This window comes from Saimiri boliviensis, chromosome 1 (assembly GCF_048565385.1).
Source record: "Saimiri boliviensis isolate mSaiBol1 chromosome 1, mSaiBol1.pri, whole genome shotgun sequence".
Lineage (NCBI taxonomy): Eukaryota > Metazoa > Chordata > Mammalia > Primates > Cebidae > Saimiri > Saimiri boliviensis.
The window spans coordinates 178,716,803-178,731,228 of record NC_133449.1 but is presented as its reverse complement, the minus strand read 5'-3'; the positions used below and the strand labels follow the sequence as shown (position 1 = coordinate 178,731,228).

Genomic DNA, 14,426 nt, shown 5'->3' with positions numbered 1-14,426 from the left:
TTCTACTCTTAATAATATTCTATCATTAAGTAACTATTATAGAACTTTAAAAATTATTAATTCCCATTTCTTTATGTAAAAGCATTCATTTAATTTCATCTTTCAGCTTTAATAAAACATGGGATACAACAATTGAACAAATATCCAAACTATAAACATTAACAACGTACATTTTAGGTTAGGGTCCCCAACCCCCGGGGCATGGACCAGTACCTGTCAGTGGCCTGTCAGGAACTGGGTCGAGCAAGCGAGTGAGCGAGCATTACTGCCTGAACACTACCTCCTGTCAAATCAGTGGCAGCATTAGATTCACATAGGAACGAAAACCCTGCTGTGAACTGTGCATACAAGGGATCTAGGTTGTACGCTCCTTACGAAAATCTAATGCCTCCAAAACCATGGTAACTTCCCCACCACCAGCCCCGTCTATGAAAAAAATTATCTTCTGAAAAACTGGTCCCTGGTTGCCAAAAAGGTTGGGGACTGCTGCTTTACGTTACAGAACTGTCAAAGAGTTAAAACATGAAAACACTTGCAAAGTAATCTTTAATGAGTTCTATAATGCCTATTTCAAGTTTTATACAAAGCCTGAAATACTTCCCCAAATAATTCAAAATGTCAGTTCACTCCCAACTTATTTCTATGTGTGATGACTCTGGCTAGACTACAAAATGTGAGTAGCCACCTGAAGAAAATGTAACCAGTATCTAGTTTAAGAAAAGGTAAATGAAAATAGCCTTTACTCATATGTTCAATAAAAAAGTATTGCTAATGAAGTATTTGTTTTCTGACATATTAAATATGAACAACTAACATGTATGTCTTTTTTAGAGGCAGATGATCCTTAATCACTGAGTTATTGAGATACATCCTTTGCTTTCTAAACTATTCTAACCGGTCTAGCCACCTCTCATCTCTTATTCTAGTCTCTTCAAAACACACTGCCAAGTGCTCCCTTCAGCAGCCATACACAAAACACACCGCCAAGTTAATCTCACCGAAGTACAACTTGCAAACAGCCTTAAAGACAAAGTCAGAACTCTCTGGCAAGCACTCCACACTCTTTGTCATCAGGTCCCCATTAACTTCGCCAGTTGTACCACTCACTATTCCTCTTCATATCCTTTCCTCTCCACAGACTGTTGTAACAAATTTTGGTGACAGCCACTGATTTTATGAGCTCAACTTCTGGGAATCTCCTCTAAAAAATAATCTGGTAAATTCACCAAGATGTTAATGATAGGGTAGCAACAATTGTCAAAAAGTAGAAATGGCCTAACAGGGAAACTGTTACTTAAATTGAGGAGACCTACTAAAATATATGTAAGAACCATTTACAATAACTTAAGAAATGTGTATGTGACAATGATTTTTATTTTATTTTACTATGAGATAGGGACTCACTCTGTCACTACAGTGCAGAAGCACAATTACAATTCACTACAGCCTCAACTTCCTGAGCTCAAGTGCTTCTCCTGCCTTGGCCTCCCTTAGTAGCCAAGACTACAGGTGTGCACCCCCATGCTTGGCTAGATTTTTTTTTTTTTTTAGAAGGTGTCTTGCTCTGTTGCCAGGCTACAGTGCAGTGGCATGATCTCGGCTCTCTGCAACCTCCTGGGTTCAGCCTCTCGAGTAGCTGAGACTATGGGCACGCATCACCACGTCCAGCTAATTTTTTGTATTTTAGTAGAGATGGAGTTTGACCATGTTGGCCAGGATGGTCTCCATCTCCTGACCTGGTGATTCACCTGTCTCAGCCTCCAAAAGTGCTGGGATTACAGGTGTGAGCCACCATGCCCAGCCATGCCTGGCTAATTTTTAAATTTTTTTTTATAGAGACAGGTTGCTCCATCTGAGATTTTTAAAATGGTCATATAATTTGAAAAATGTGGGCACAGCACAATCCCTACCAAGTAAAAGCACAATATGCATAGAAAAGGCCTAAATAAGATTTCTCAACAATGAGTTACTGTGCACCCTCTGGGTGGCAACAATATCAATTTTCTTGCCCTTCTGCTATATCCAATTTTTAGTGCTGTATGTTTCAAAATATCCCGTACATCCTTCAAAATGCAGTCCAAACAAAACAACTTCCCAACAGGAAGTCGTTTCACTTTCCTCTGAATTTCTGATTGATTGATTGAGACGGAATCTTGTTCTGTTGCCAGGCTGGAGTGCAACGGCATGATTTCGGCTCATGGCAACCTCCGCCTCCCAGGTTCAAGTGATTCCCTTGCCTCAGCCTCTCAAGTAGCTGGGACTACAGAAACTCGCCACTATACTCGGCTAATTTTCTGTTAGTAGAGATGGGGTTTCACCATATTGGCCTGGATGGTCTCGATCTACTGGCCTCGTGATTCGCCCACCTTAGCCTCCCAAACTGTTGAGATTACAGGCATGAGCCACTGTGCCTGGCCACTTTCCTCTGAATTTCTGAAAAAACTTTCTTTGTCCTTCCTTTTTAGCTTACATTCTAATATTTCACAAATTTTTTACTTTACATATTTGTATTATATGTACTATCTCAGCAGCAATTGACAAAAGTGATTACTTCCTCCTTGAAATACTTTCTGTATTCCCCAAAAGAGTATAGTCTTGTTTTTTCTCCTAATTGAATAGCCAATCCTTTTCCTTCTACTCTGCTGGTTCCTTCTCATCTCGTTGAACTCTTAATGTTGCAATGCACCACAAGTCAGGCTTAACACTCCCTGTCTTCTCTTGCTAATCTCAATCAGTTTGGCGGCTTTAAATACCATCTATACACTCATCACCTCTTTGGTGAACTCTAGACTCATAAAAACACTTGAATGCCAAGGACACAAATATAAAAAATCCATCTTCCTTCATCAAATCTGTTTCACTTGCAGTCTTTCTCACTTCAATGCTGGCAACTTCATCCTTCGAACTGCTTGACTAAAAAAACTTAAGAGTCAACCTTAATTGTTTTTTCTCCCATATGCCAATTCAGTCCACCAGCTATTCACATTGGCTCTGTTTTCAAAATATATCCAGTATCCAACTATTTCTTAACAATTCAATCAGCAAAATGGTTTGAGTATTCATCATCTGTCACCTGGATTACTGCAACAGTATCCTAATTGAAATCTATTATCCACCAACAGTAAGAGTGATCCTCATAAACAATGTCATTCTTCCTCCACTCAAAACCCTCCAATGGTTTCCCATCTTTCATACTTTTGTAAGAATAAATGCTAATATTCTTACAATGGTATCTTATAAGGCCCTACATGATCTAGTGTCACTTCAACCCAGGCAGCCTGACCTCACTAATGTTGCTTAAGTATCAGGCTTACCCCTGCAGTAAGGCCTTTGCCTCTGCCTGGAATATCTTGTTCCAGATGGCTGTAGCTCACTTCCTCCATATCTCTGGACCATATCCAATGTCTTTTAATCACGGGCCTTCTTGACGAGCCTATAAAAATTAGTAATTCTTCCTTCTAGGATTCCTTATATATCTTTCTCCATTTTATTTTTCTCTACAGCACTTATTACATACATCCATCCTCATATGTTTATTTGTTGTCCATGAGGTCAGAGTGTTGCTTTTATCACTTTTCTTTAGTTGGTAGAATGGTGCCTACCACATTTTAGGCCCTCAAAAATTTATTTACAGAACAAATGGATGATCTTATATCATTTATTATACAGTAAGCACCTTAAAAAGGGTTCAATCTATTTGCATCCCCCAGAGCACTTTACAGGGCACATGCACAATGTCTGTCAATTTTTCTGCCAAACAAAGAAACATAATGATAATTGAGAGAATAAGATTTTAAAAGGAAAAGATATAAACAACTATGCTTACCTGTTCTATTGCACTCTTTAATTTGTTCATGTGGCTTTCAAAGAGAGGAAAATGTGAAAAAAAGAATTCATTAAATTTGTTATTTTCATCTTCATCTTTGGATAATGAAAAGATTACCCCAATTGCAATCTTCTTTTTCCTCACAATTCCTGGGTTAGGGCCACAGCTTTCATCTGAGAGATTAAAGCTTTCTTCTATAGACCTTAAAAATAAATGTTTTTTTAATTTAAAAAATAAAAATAATTAAAATCACAATTTAATCTTCTTGCTAATTAAATGTAGATAAGCTAAAAGTATTTTGTTGTTTTATTAAACAAACCTATAATTTTGTACCAGCTGTGTATCTCTTTAAGAAATCTACTGGCTATTTTTTCAGGTTCATGTTTTAGTAAAAATTTTACTAGAGTCAGATTGGGAACATTTTTGTCCAATTAGAAGTTACTAAAGAAGCAGATAATTCCAATTCATAATTAACCAAAAAGTATCTATATTTTAAGATTTATAGATGAGTCTGATAGAATCTTTTCCCTGTTCTAGAATCTACTGGTCTCTGTTTTTGATTTCAGGAACTAATTCAAAGATGAATGAATGAAGTAAATGAAAAAGAGGAGAAAACAAGAATTTTTAGTATCTACAGTTGTACTTAATGTAGATTTAAAAAACTCTTTCAAGAATGAATTACCTCGCCAAAATAAAAACATGAAAAACTGAAATATCAAAACATGTATTATATAAATCAAAGACCTAAATATAAAACTCTTAGAAGAAAACCAAGGGTAAAGGTATCATGCATCATTACACTGATTTGCCAATGATTTCTTGGATGTTAACACAAAAACCACAGTCAACAAAGGAAAAAAAAATAAATTGGGCTACATATAAATTTAACCTTCTATGCATCAAAGGACAGCATCAATAGAGTAAAAAGTCACCCCACAGAATTTTTTAAAAATTTGCAAATCATAGATCTGATAAACCCTTCCACACCTCACCAACAAAGCAAAAAAACCCAAATATAAAATGAGCAAAGGACCTAAGTAGACATTTCTCCAAAAAAGATATACAAGTAGTCAATAAGCACATGAAAAGATGGTCAAGTCGGGTGTTGTACGGCTCATGCCTGTAATCTCAGCATATTGGGAGGCTGAGACAGGCAAATCATTTGAGCCCAGGAGTTCTGGGCTCATGGGCAATAAGGCAAAACCCCATCTCTACAAAAAAATACAATACAAAACAAACAAACAAAAAAACAATTAGCCAGGCATGGTAGCAAGCCTGTAGTTCCAGCTATTTGGGAGGCTTAGGTGGAAGGATCACCTGAGCCCGGGGAGGTTGAGGCTTCAGTGAGCTGTAACTGCACCACCGGACCCCAGCCTGGGTGATTCAAAAAGAAAAGAATAGAATAGAAAAGATAGTCAACTTCACTAATTATTAAGGAAATGCAAATCAAATCCACAATGAGAAACCACTTCAGACCCATTGAGATAGCTATTATGAAAAAAATAGAAACTAAGTGCTGGTGAAGATATGGAGAAATTGGAACCATTGTGCATTGCTGGTAGGAATGTAAAATGGTACAGTCACCATGAAAAACAGTGTGCAGTGTGACAGTTTCTCATGAAACTAAAACCAAAATTACTATATGATCCAGCAATTCTACTTCTGGGTATATAACCACAAGTATTGAAAACAGGGACTTGAACAGATATTAGCACACTCATGTTCATAGCAGTATTATTCACAATAGCTAAGAAGTGGAAGCAACCCAAGTGTCCATCAACAAATAAATGGATAAACAAAATGTGGTATGTATATAAAATGGAATGTTATTTAGTCATAAAAAGGAATGAATTTCTGACACATGCTACAACATCACTAAACAAAGAAGATATTATGCTAAATGAAATAAGGCAGATGCAAAAGGACAAGTAGTGTATGATTTAATTCATACAAGGTACCTATGGTCATCAAATTCATAGAGACAGAAAACTGAATGGTGGTGACAAGGGGGAGGGGGAGAGGAATGAGGAGTTACGTTGAATGGATAAAGAGTTTCCGCTGGAAGAGGAAAAAGTTCTGGAGTTGGATAGTGATGGTTGCACAACAGTATGAAGGTACTTAAATAAATGTCACTGAACTGTACATCTAAAAATGGTTAAAATGGTACACTGTTATGTATAAATTACCACAATTTTTAAAATGTAATAAATTTTAAATTTTCAGTTCCAAACTTAAAATACACAGAATGCAAGTCCAGGCTCTAAGAAACTCACATAAAATTGTATTTAAGGAACTATTCAATTTTGTTCTGTGTTTAAAGTTCCAACTTACCATCTAGGAAATACCCCATTTTCCAAACTTGTTGTTTGGCTGCGTCGCCAGCGTCGCTGGTAGCTGCTGGCACAACTTCGTGTAAGTGAGGAGTTTGGAGAAGGAAATGGAGTGATCAGCAAGCTGCTGAGAGATGCTGTTAAGTCACAAGAACAACAAGTATCAGTAATGACTGAGCATAATGACAAATTTCCTTTTAACAAAATTACAAATAGGTTAAGTTAAACTTTATTTTGCTTTATGAGCCTCTAAAACAGGTGTCCCCAAACTTTTTACACAGGGGGCCAGTTCACTGTCCCTCAGACCGTTGGAGGGTCGCCTCATACTGTGCTCCTCTCACTGACCACCAATGAAAGAGGTGCCCCTTCCTGAAGTGCGGCGGAGGGCAGGATAAATGGCCTCAGGGGGCCACATGCGGCCCGCGGGCCTTAGTTTGGGGACGCCTGCTCTAAAATGTCCATTAAAAAAACACATCCTTCTTGGAGCAAGGTCTCAGAGGAGAAAAATCATATATTAACAATGTATCAGCAAAAAAACTCAGACAATCCCCTTTTGGCATTCTCCTCTACGGACTCCAAAATAAAATTATACTTTGTAACAAGGCATTAACCCTTTGGCTACTGGACTGACTGTCCTATAACTTAGCTGAATCCTTTTAGTTCTTAAATTAAAGGAAATCTGATGCTATTCAAACTTAATGTAGCAACTGGATTTTAAGAACAAGCTATATTTGAAAATAAGTGTTTGAATGGCATTTAAAGAGGTCATTTACAAGTACTCATGGATCACCTGTGCACATGCAGTCAAACCTACCACTTTTTATTTTTTTATTTTTGAGATGGAGTTTCGCTCTTGTTACCCAGGCTGGAGTGCAATGGTGCGATCTCAGATCACCGCAACCTCCGCCTCCTGGGTTCAGGCAATTCTCCTGCCTCAGCCTCCTGAGTAGCTGGGATTACAGGCACGTGCCACCATGCCCAGCTAATTTTTATTTTTAGTAGAGACGGGGTTTCACCATGTTGACCAGGATAGGCTCGATCTCCTGACCTCGTGATCCACCCGCCTCGGCCTCCCAAAGTGCTGGGATTACAGGCTTGAGCCACTGCGCCCGGCCAAACCTACCACTTTCAATTACAAATCATGACTATACTTAATAAGTTCCAAAAAAGAATGCTCTCTAGAGTACCAAGGTGATAAACACATCCCAGCAGACTCCACTCTGTAATGGCCGCAATCCCCTGATCTTGGGGATTATTCCCTTCCCAAAACACTGTGAAATCTGTAAGATATGTTTATTGCCTGAGGTGTTAAGCTACAACTGCTGATTTTTCATTAAGCTAGGGGTCCTTCCCTTTTCCCCACTGGATTTAGAGAGGGTAAGACTTGCCATTAAGGGCTTGCATTTGGCAATATTCTAGACTTCTTTTATGATCATAAGCACATACTGAAAATGTATATTCAAAACAGGGAAGTATTATCATTACTATTAAAAAGGTATATGCCAGATGATAAATTATTTTGGACACCAGCACTAAAAACTGAGAGACTTTCACTACAAAAATCTATTCATTTGAATTCTGACAAATTCAATGATAGAGGATAAAGCTGTATGTGCCGTGCAAACATGGAGACCATCAACGAACTCTTTCTAAATTACTTTCTTGTATAGACCACATTTTATCAATTAATATTGTAAAGCCTTATAATCCAATATTGGGTATGTACAACTAAATCTGGGTATGACTTCAGTGAAAAATAAAATGCTGTCTTAACTTTGGAAAAAAAAATTTCACTACATTCTAATATTAAAAATAACCCTATTAGTAAAGAAGAAAACACACATTAACTTAAATGGGATATATGAATCCAATAACTTGAAGCAGCCTAACAGATCAGTCTAGCCAGATGCTTCAACTTACAAATAATATAAGTATATATAAATTAATTTATCATCTTTCAAATCTTAAATAAAATAATGAGAATTAAATTACTGCCAGGGAAGTCTAAATCTCTAGATTACATAGAAGCAAAGGGTATTAAGATAAATATACTCCAGATTCCTTCAAACAAAAAATAAGGAACTCAGTTAGAAAAGAAAGATGAGATTACTTGAAAAACACAAGCTCTTCTTCTTAGAATAGTGGTTGGCAACCCTAGCTGTCCTTTAGAATCGGGTGTTAGGTTTTACATTTTGTTTTCTTAAATACAGATGCCTAATCCCTTCTCTAGGTTAAATGAGAGTCTTTGGAAGTAAAGTTTAGGCACCTGAATTTGTTTTTAAAACTTCTTCTTCTTATTCTAATATACACCTAGGGATTACAACATATGGCAAGGTTAGATTTTTCATTTATCTCAAAACTGAATCATAAAACAGATAGCAGAGCCGTATAAAGTAATAACATATGCTGACTATCACAGTGAACTAAGTTTCTCATATCAAATAGTAATTCAAGCCTGAAATTACTCCTCCTTTTACTTATTCTGCTCTCTGGGCCCCAACAAACAGTTTTCCTTTTAGCTAAAATGCCTTTTTTTCTGAGCTTTTGCCTAGATAACCGCTATTTATTTCTCAAAATACAACTCAATCATCATTCTTCTGTAAAGCATTGTTGGCATCCCTGCCCCTTGCCCAGGCTAAGTGTGCTGCCCTTTCTCTGAAGCTCTCTGCACAGGTCTATCACTAAATATATCACACAATAAACTATGACAGATGATTTTCCTAATTTTTCTCCCAGTAGACTCCATACTTCTGTGTTCCTTAAGGGTAGATTCTGGGCTTTAATTTTTTTTAATGTCCACCATGTTTCAATAAATGGTTGCTAGACCTACACATTTTGGAAGAGTCCATATTTGAAAAAAAAAAAAAAGTGTAACGTTGGTTCAAAATACCTATGCTTTTCTGGGCAAGAGACAACACAATTTAAATTCTAGTTAGCAGCAAGCAAATAGCGTGTGTGTGTGTGTGTGTGTGTGTGTGTGTGTTTTAACTACAGTTTTCAAGCAGTCTTCTGGCCAATGCTTTTCTTCTTATACTAAGCTTTAACCAATATACTTTACTCTGACTTTAGTTCATCCACGCTTTATTCTACTGAACACACTTAAAAGTAAACATGAAAAATGTTAAATGTATGAGACTTTGCCCTGCTCTTTTCACAGTTCTCTTGTAAGGCTAATATCAATATGAACAAATTTGATAATACAAGGGAGAGATAAAAAAGAAAATCAATGCCAACAGTAATCTCATAAAAAACTGAATACAAGAACCTGACATTACCAGACCGTGCTATGCCACTGTCTCTGTCCTCATTCAGCTCTCTTCCAGGCATGTCCATTGGATTGCTGTGAACTATAAATAAAGATGAAACTGTCAGTTATAAAATATATTGCTATTAAGGTGGATGAACAGCTCCTTTTAAATAGCAAACGAAATCATGCTCATCTCATTGCATTCCCTTATTTTTTTCAGTAGCATGGCACCAACCCAACACCAAGAGCTATTACTCAGTTGAACAAGCTTCAAGAGCTCTGTGAAGATTTGATACACAGTATGAGAATCTAAAAAATAATATTTAAAGCAGCAAGGAGTGACTAAAATTAGTATTTTAGAAGTATAGTCAATGACAGATATTTACAATATACTATTAAATGAAAAAAAGCAAGCTACTGAACAGTGTAAGTGCTTGCTGGGACTAAGTGGTGGGTATATCACATTTCACTACACTGTTTCTGCCTATAACAATGTATGTTTCAAAATTCTCCATAATACACTGAGAAATTTGTTTTGAGAAATTTGTTTGAATAGTATGATCCCAATTTTGTTAAAAAAACAAAAATGCAGGTATTTCTGGCTGATAAAATGGCTAACATATATTTTATTTTTGCCTTTTAAAAATATTTTCCAAGTTTTCTATTAATATGTATTATTTATATCTAATATTTACAGGGAAAGAAAATATTAATGAAGAAAAGGTTTAAATTGATACCAATCCGGAAACAATGACAAGTAAATGTGTTTACATTCTAATAATTTCCACTAAAAGGTTGTAACCCACTAAAATGTGTGAAAACAAGGACCATGATTAGAATCCTGGATATATACGCATGGACATACTTTACAATAATCAACTTGATTATATAAGCAAATATAGTCATGTATGCTTTTTACAGAGCATTACAGTGGTGCTTGTTCATCTAAATCCTAGCTCCAAGAAAAATTTTTCTTATGGAATAGTGTAGATCAGAAACTTTACAATAATAACAAGATCAGATAATTTTCTGCAATTGATGAACTATGGTACAAAAGCTACTCAGCCATGGAAACAAGACAGTGTCACATTAAAAATTCAAAGTGGTACCTTGAGAAATAAAGTTCATACTAAGTTTTGGTTTCAGATTCTAAAGTTAGAAGCATTATGCCATGAGAGAAATGGCAAACTAAAATGTCATAAAAGTGTCAATTTTACTGATAACTCAGTGTCTGGAAACTTAAAGAACATGTTCAGTAGAAAGCAATCAAGTTCTTATACTTCCTAAAGCAATGTTTTCTTAACTACAACCTCAACAAATGCATTCATCTACTCTCTTGTTTCCACAACTTAACTACAGAGTCTAGCCGCTGGGGCACACCAACTAGTCTACCCACACAGCACATCGCAAACCTGCAAAGAAAGAGGCGCTCCTGATCAGACGGAGCGGACCCTGCTCAGAGAACGCCCGCCTGGGGCTGCAGAACTGTGAAAGACCTACATGGCAAAAACGTAAAATACACATGAAAGAGGACTGTTAGAGAAGCCACAATGCGTCAGGGAAAAAAGGTAAGCTAAGGCAGCACAAGAGCAGACCAACAGATATGGATGGAAACTTTTAAACTAAGAATAATTCAAGGTGTCTTCTCATTTTTGAAACAGGATGGTGTTTCTTTAGTCATGATTTATATCAAACAACCACTTCATGTATTTTTACTAATAAATCTATATATAATAAAAATAAGCTTCTGCTATATAAGGTGAAAATTATTTTAAATGTTCAATCCTTTCTAATGTGAAATAGTATTTTTAAAGATTTGAACAAGTATGATAATGTTATCTATCAAATCTGATATTTGCCAAATAAATTTATTTTTTTAAAAGTTGTTTTAATATTATAGCATGCTTGTACAATTGCAGTAAGGAGAAAACCACCTAAGCACTTGGCACACAGCATACAACAGAGAGCAAAACCAGAAAAGAGATCTAACTGACAAATTAAAAATTGGTTTTCCTAAACCAGTGATAAATTACAAAGTAATGGAAGAAACCAAGGTTACTAAACCAGGAGTCAGCCACTATGGAAGGAGGAACACAAATGAAGCTCATCAGGGACCAGACTCCCAGCTGTTCAAGAGAAGTGGCTGCCACATGCTTCATCAAGAAAAGGTAACTGCAGTCTGAAGACCCAAGAAGGGCATTATAGTTTGAAAGCAAGCAGCTGGGTTACAGCTGTTAGTTATGCTTAATCAAAACAGTCTAAATGTAGGACTTTTATCTAGGATGGAATAGGGGGCTTTCTGTTTTAAAAAGTGACAACTCTATTTTTCTTCTTTCTTTTTTTGAAACAGCGTTTTGCTCTGTCATGTAGGCTGGAATGCAATGGCATAACCATAGCTCACTGTAAGCTCTAACTCCTGAGCTCAAGTGATCCTCCTTCCTCAAGCCTCCCCATGAGCTAGGACAACAGGTGCATGCCCCCAGGCCCAGCCAGTTTTGAAAACCTTTGAGTAGAGACAAAGTCTTGCCACATTGCCCAAGTTGATCTCAAACTTCTGGGCTCAAGTGATCCTCCTGCCTTGGCCTCCCAAAGTGCTGAAACTACAGGCATGAGCCACTGTATCCAGCCAACTGTAGTTTTCAAATTGCTAACAGATACTATTTTTCTGTAACAAGAACTTCTATAATTGTAGCACATGTATAGCAATCCTTCCATGTCTCAATGGTCAGCTCTTTAATTCTCCCTAGCTTTCTTTCTCTAGTTACTTCAGAAATTATCTACTTCTTTAATCTCTTTCCCTACCTCTTCTTCTCAGCATAAAACTTTGTTTCCGAGAGTATGCACATGCATATATGCACATACACGCAGTAGAATTAACCAGACTGGAACCCTTTTTTTCCTATTATACTGCTTCAAAACTTACTCTAATTCTCACCCATCCTTGCCTCTTTCCTGCCTAAGCAGTCATGCTATTCAAGCCTTACTATGTGCTAGGGACTTCGTAAAAAATCCTAAGTTCCTTCCTCCCTTAAGTTAACTGTAAGTCAGCTAGGACCCCAAACCCTTATTCTTCAAAAACTCCTTCTATGAATTGTAACTTCTAGTCTTTAATTTCATCCTCCGTATAACTTCCTTTTCTATTAACACTTAAACATAGCCAAATCTCTTCCACCTCCCTCCATACATCTAATCCTACAGCAGTTCAGCAGTTCTCAAAATATCATCCAAGGACCCCTGGGGGTCTCCGAGATTTTCAGGGGGTCTGTGAAGTCCTCCAATTTCCACCTACATATCTGTGTGAGACCGGATTTTCTTGATACAGTTCAATGAAAACAACATATCATAAAAGACTGAATACAGACAGATATGAGAATTTAGCTGTACCCTAATCCAGACATTAAGGAGACTTGTAAAAATGTAAAACAATGTCACTCTTCTCATTAATTTTTTGGAGGTTTGTAATAACACAAAAGGGGATGTTAGTGTTATTTTTCAACGATTTGCTTAGTATTTTTTTTAATTTCTAATAAAGTATTTATCAATAATTGTAAAACACACAAACAAATGTTCTCTGCAGACCTCAATAATTTCTAAGTGTGTAAAGGACTCCTGAAACCAAAAAGTTTGAGAACGACTATTTGCATCTTGGACAAAGGTCTAACCTCTGAGTATTCTCAATTCTGGCATTGATTCTCCCCACTGAAACTGCTCATGTAGGCCACCAAAAGGCTTCCTGTTGCTCTAGTCCATATTATCTTATGTTACCTTATAGCAGTAATTGATGCTGACTATATTATACAGTAAACATTTCCCCATGATAACACACTCTCTATATTTTTTCCCCTCAGTCTCAGTCTCAGTCTCAGTTTGTGTGCTTCTCTTCTACCCCTTCTTAAAGCCAGCATTCCCCAGGGTTCCATCTTCAACAATCTTTCCTTCTCATTCTTTACATTTCCTAGATCATCCTCCATTCCTGTGCTTTCAATTATAATTTAGGTCCTGATGATTCTCAAATCTACAGAAGATACAGCTAACTGGTCAACTTCTATTATTTTTAAATTATTAAACATTCATCCATTTTTATGGTAAAGAGAATACTACTACAATATACCTATCTAACTAGCTAACAGCAATGGATTTCTACACTTGGATATCCCAATACTTCCAATTGAACATGCCTAAACCTAAAATCCTCAATTCTGATTTCTTCTATTCCCCTCAGTGAATAGCACCAACACCCATGCAATTAAACAGACAGCAAAGTGCCAAACTTGATCCTTCCTTTGACCTCACCTCTTCTATCTAATTAGCTAATCCTGTCCACTCTATTTCCCTTGAAAGAATTTCTCAACTATCCCCACCCACACTAACTTACTATAGGTACCATTATCTGTCATTTGGATTACCATAAGCAGCCTTCTAATATGGGCCTTTTCTCAATCCCACTTGCTCACCTGAATCCATTCCTACTGCAGTTAGGATATTCTTCTGCAGATACAAATATAATCTGATTGTGTTACTAAATTCTGAAAATCCCTCTGTCATGGCCTCAAGAATGTATCTCAAAGATCTCCAACTATAAAGAGTATGTTTGATTAAGAACCCCTGCTGCTGTGTTCTGAAATCCATTGCCACATTTGTGCAAGGACACATAGCTGATAGGCTGCTCTCAGCCAATGGGTGAACACAGTAGGTATACTAAAGCAGGCCCATTTTGGGGAGACACAGGACATTTCTGACAACCACCTTTGACTCAAATACTTCTCAGGGCCTTGTCAAACCTCCCTTGAACTGTATAGCAAGTGGAGATACTACCAGTCAATGTTCTATGCCTCTCTCCTTCACTCATGGTCAGACTTACATCACAATTCAACGGTCTCTCAGCCTTTCCCAGCATGTTCCTCATTTTCTTTTACATAGTCACTTCCCCTAATACAATTCTTGCATGTTTAATCCTGTCTTTGGCACCTGTGAAAAAAACAGGTGAAGGACCCAAACCAACATACTTGCACTGGTGCCCAAC

At 37.0% G+C, this 14,426-nt stretch overlaps 1 protein-coding gene across 2 annotated transcripts in view; it reads right to left on the bottom strand.

Moving 5' to 3' along the window:
• FNIP1 (folliculin interacting protein 1) overlaps window positions 1-14,426 on the bottom strand; it is a 150,942-nt gene that overhangs the window by 64,169 nt on the left and 72,347 nt on the right. Inside the window, exons 7-10 of one of the 2 annotated variants that reach the window (XM_010339043.3) lie at window positions 10,816-10,899; window positions 9,432-9,503; window positions 6,158-6,293; window positions 3,827-4,028 (exon numbers count right to left, since the gene is read on the bottom strand). In XM_010339043.3, coding sequence (XP_010337345.1) covers window positions 3,827-4,028; window positions 6,158-6,293; window positions 9,432-9,503; window positions 10,816-10,899 — 494 coding nt within the window. The remainder of the gene's footprint in view (window positions 1-3,826; window positions 4,029-6,157; window positions 6,294-9,431; window positions 9,504-10,815; window positions 10,900-14,426) is intronic. The other variant, XM_010339045.3, reaches the window with a different exon arrangement.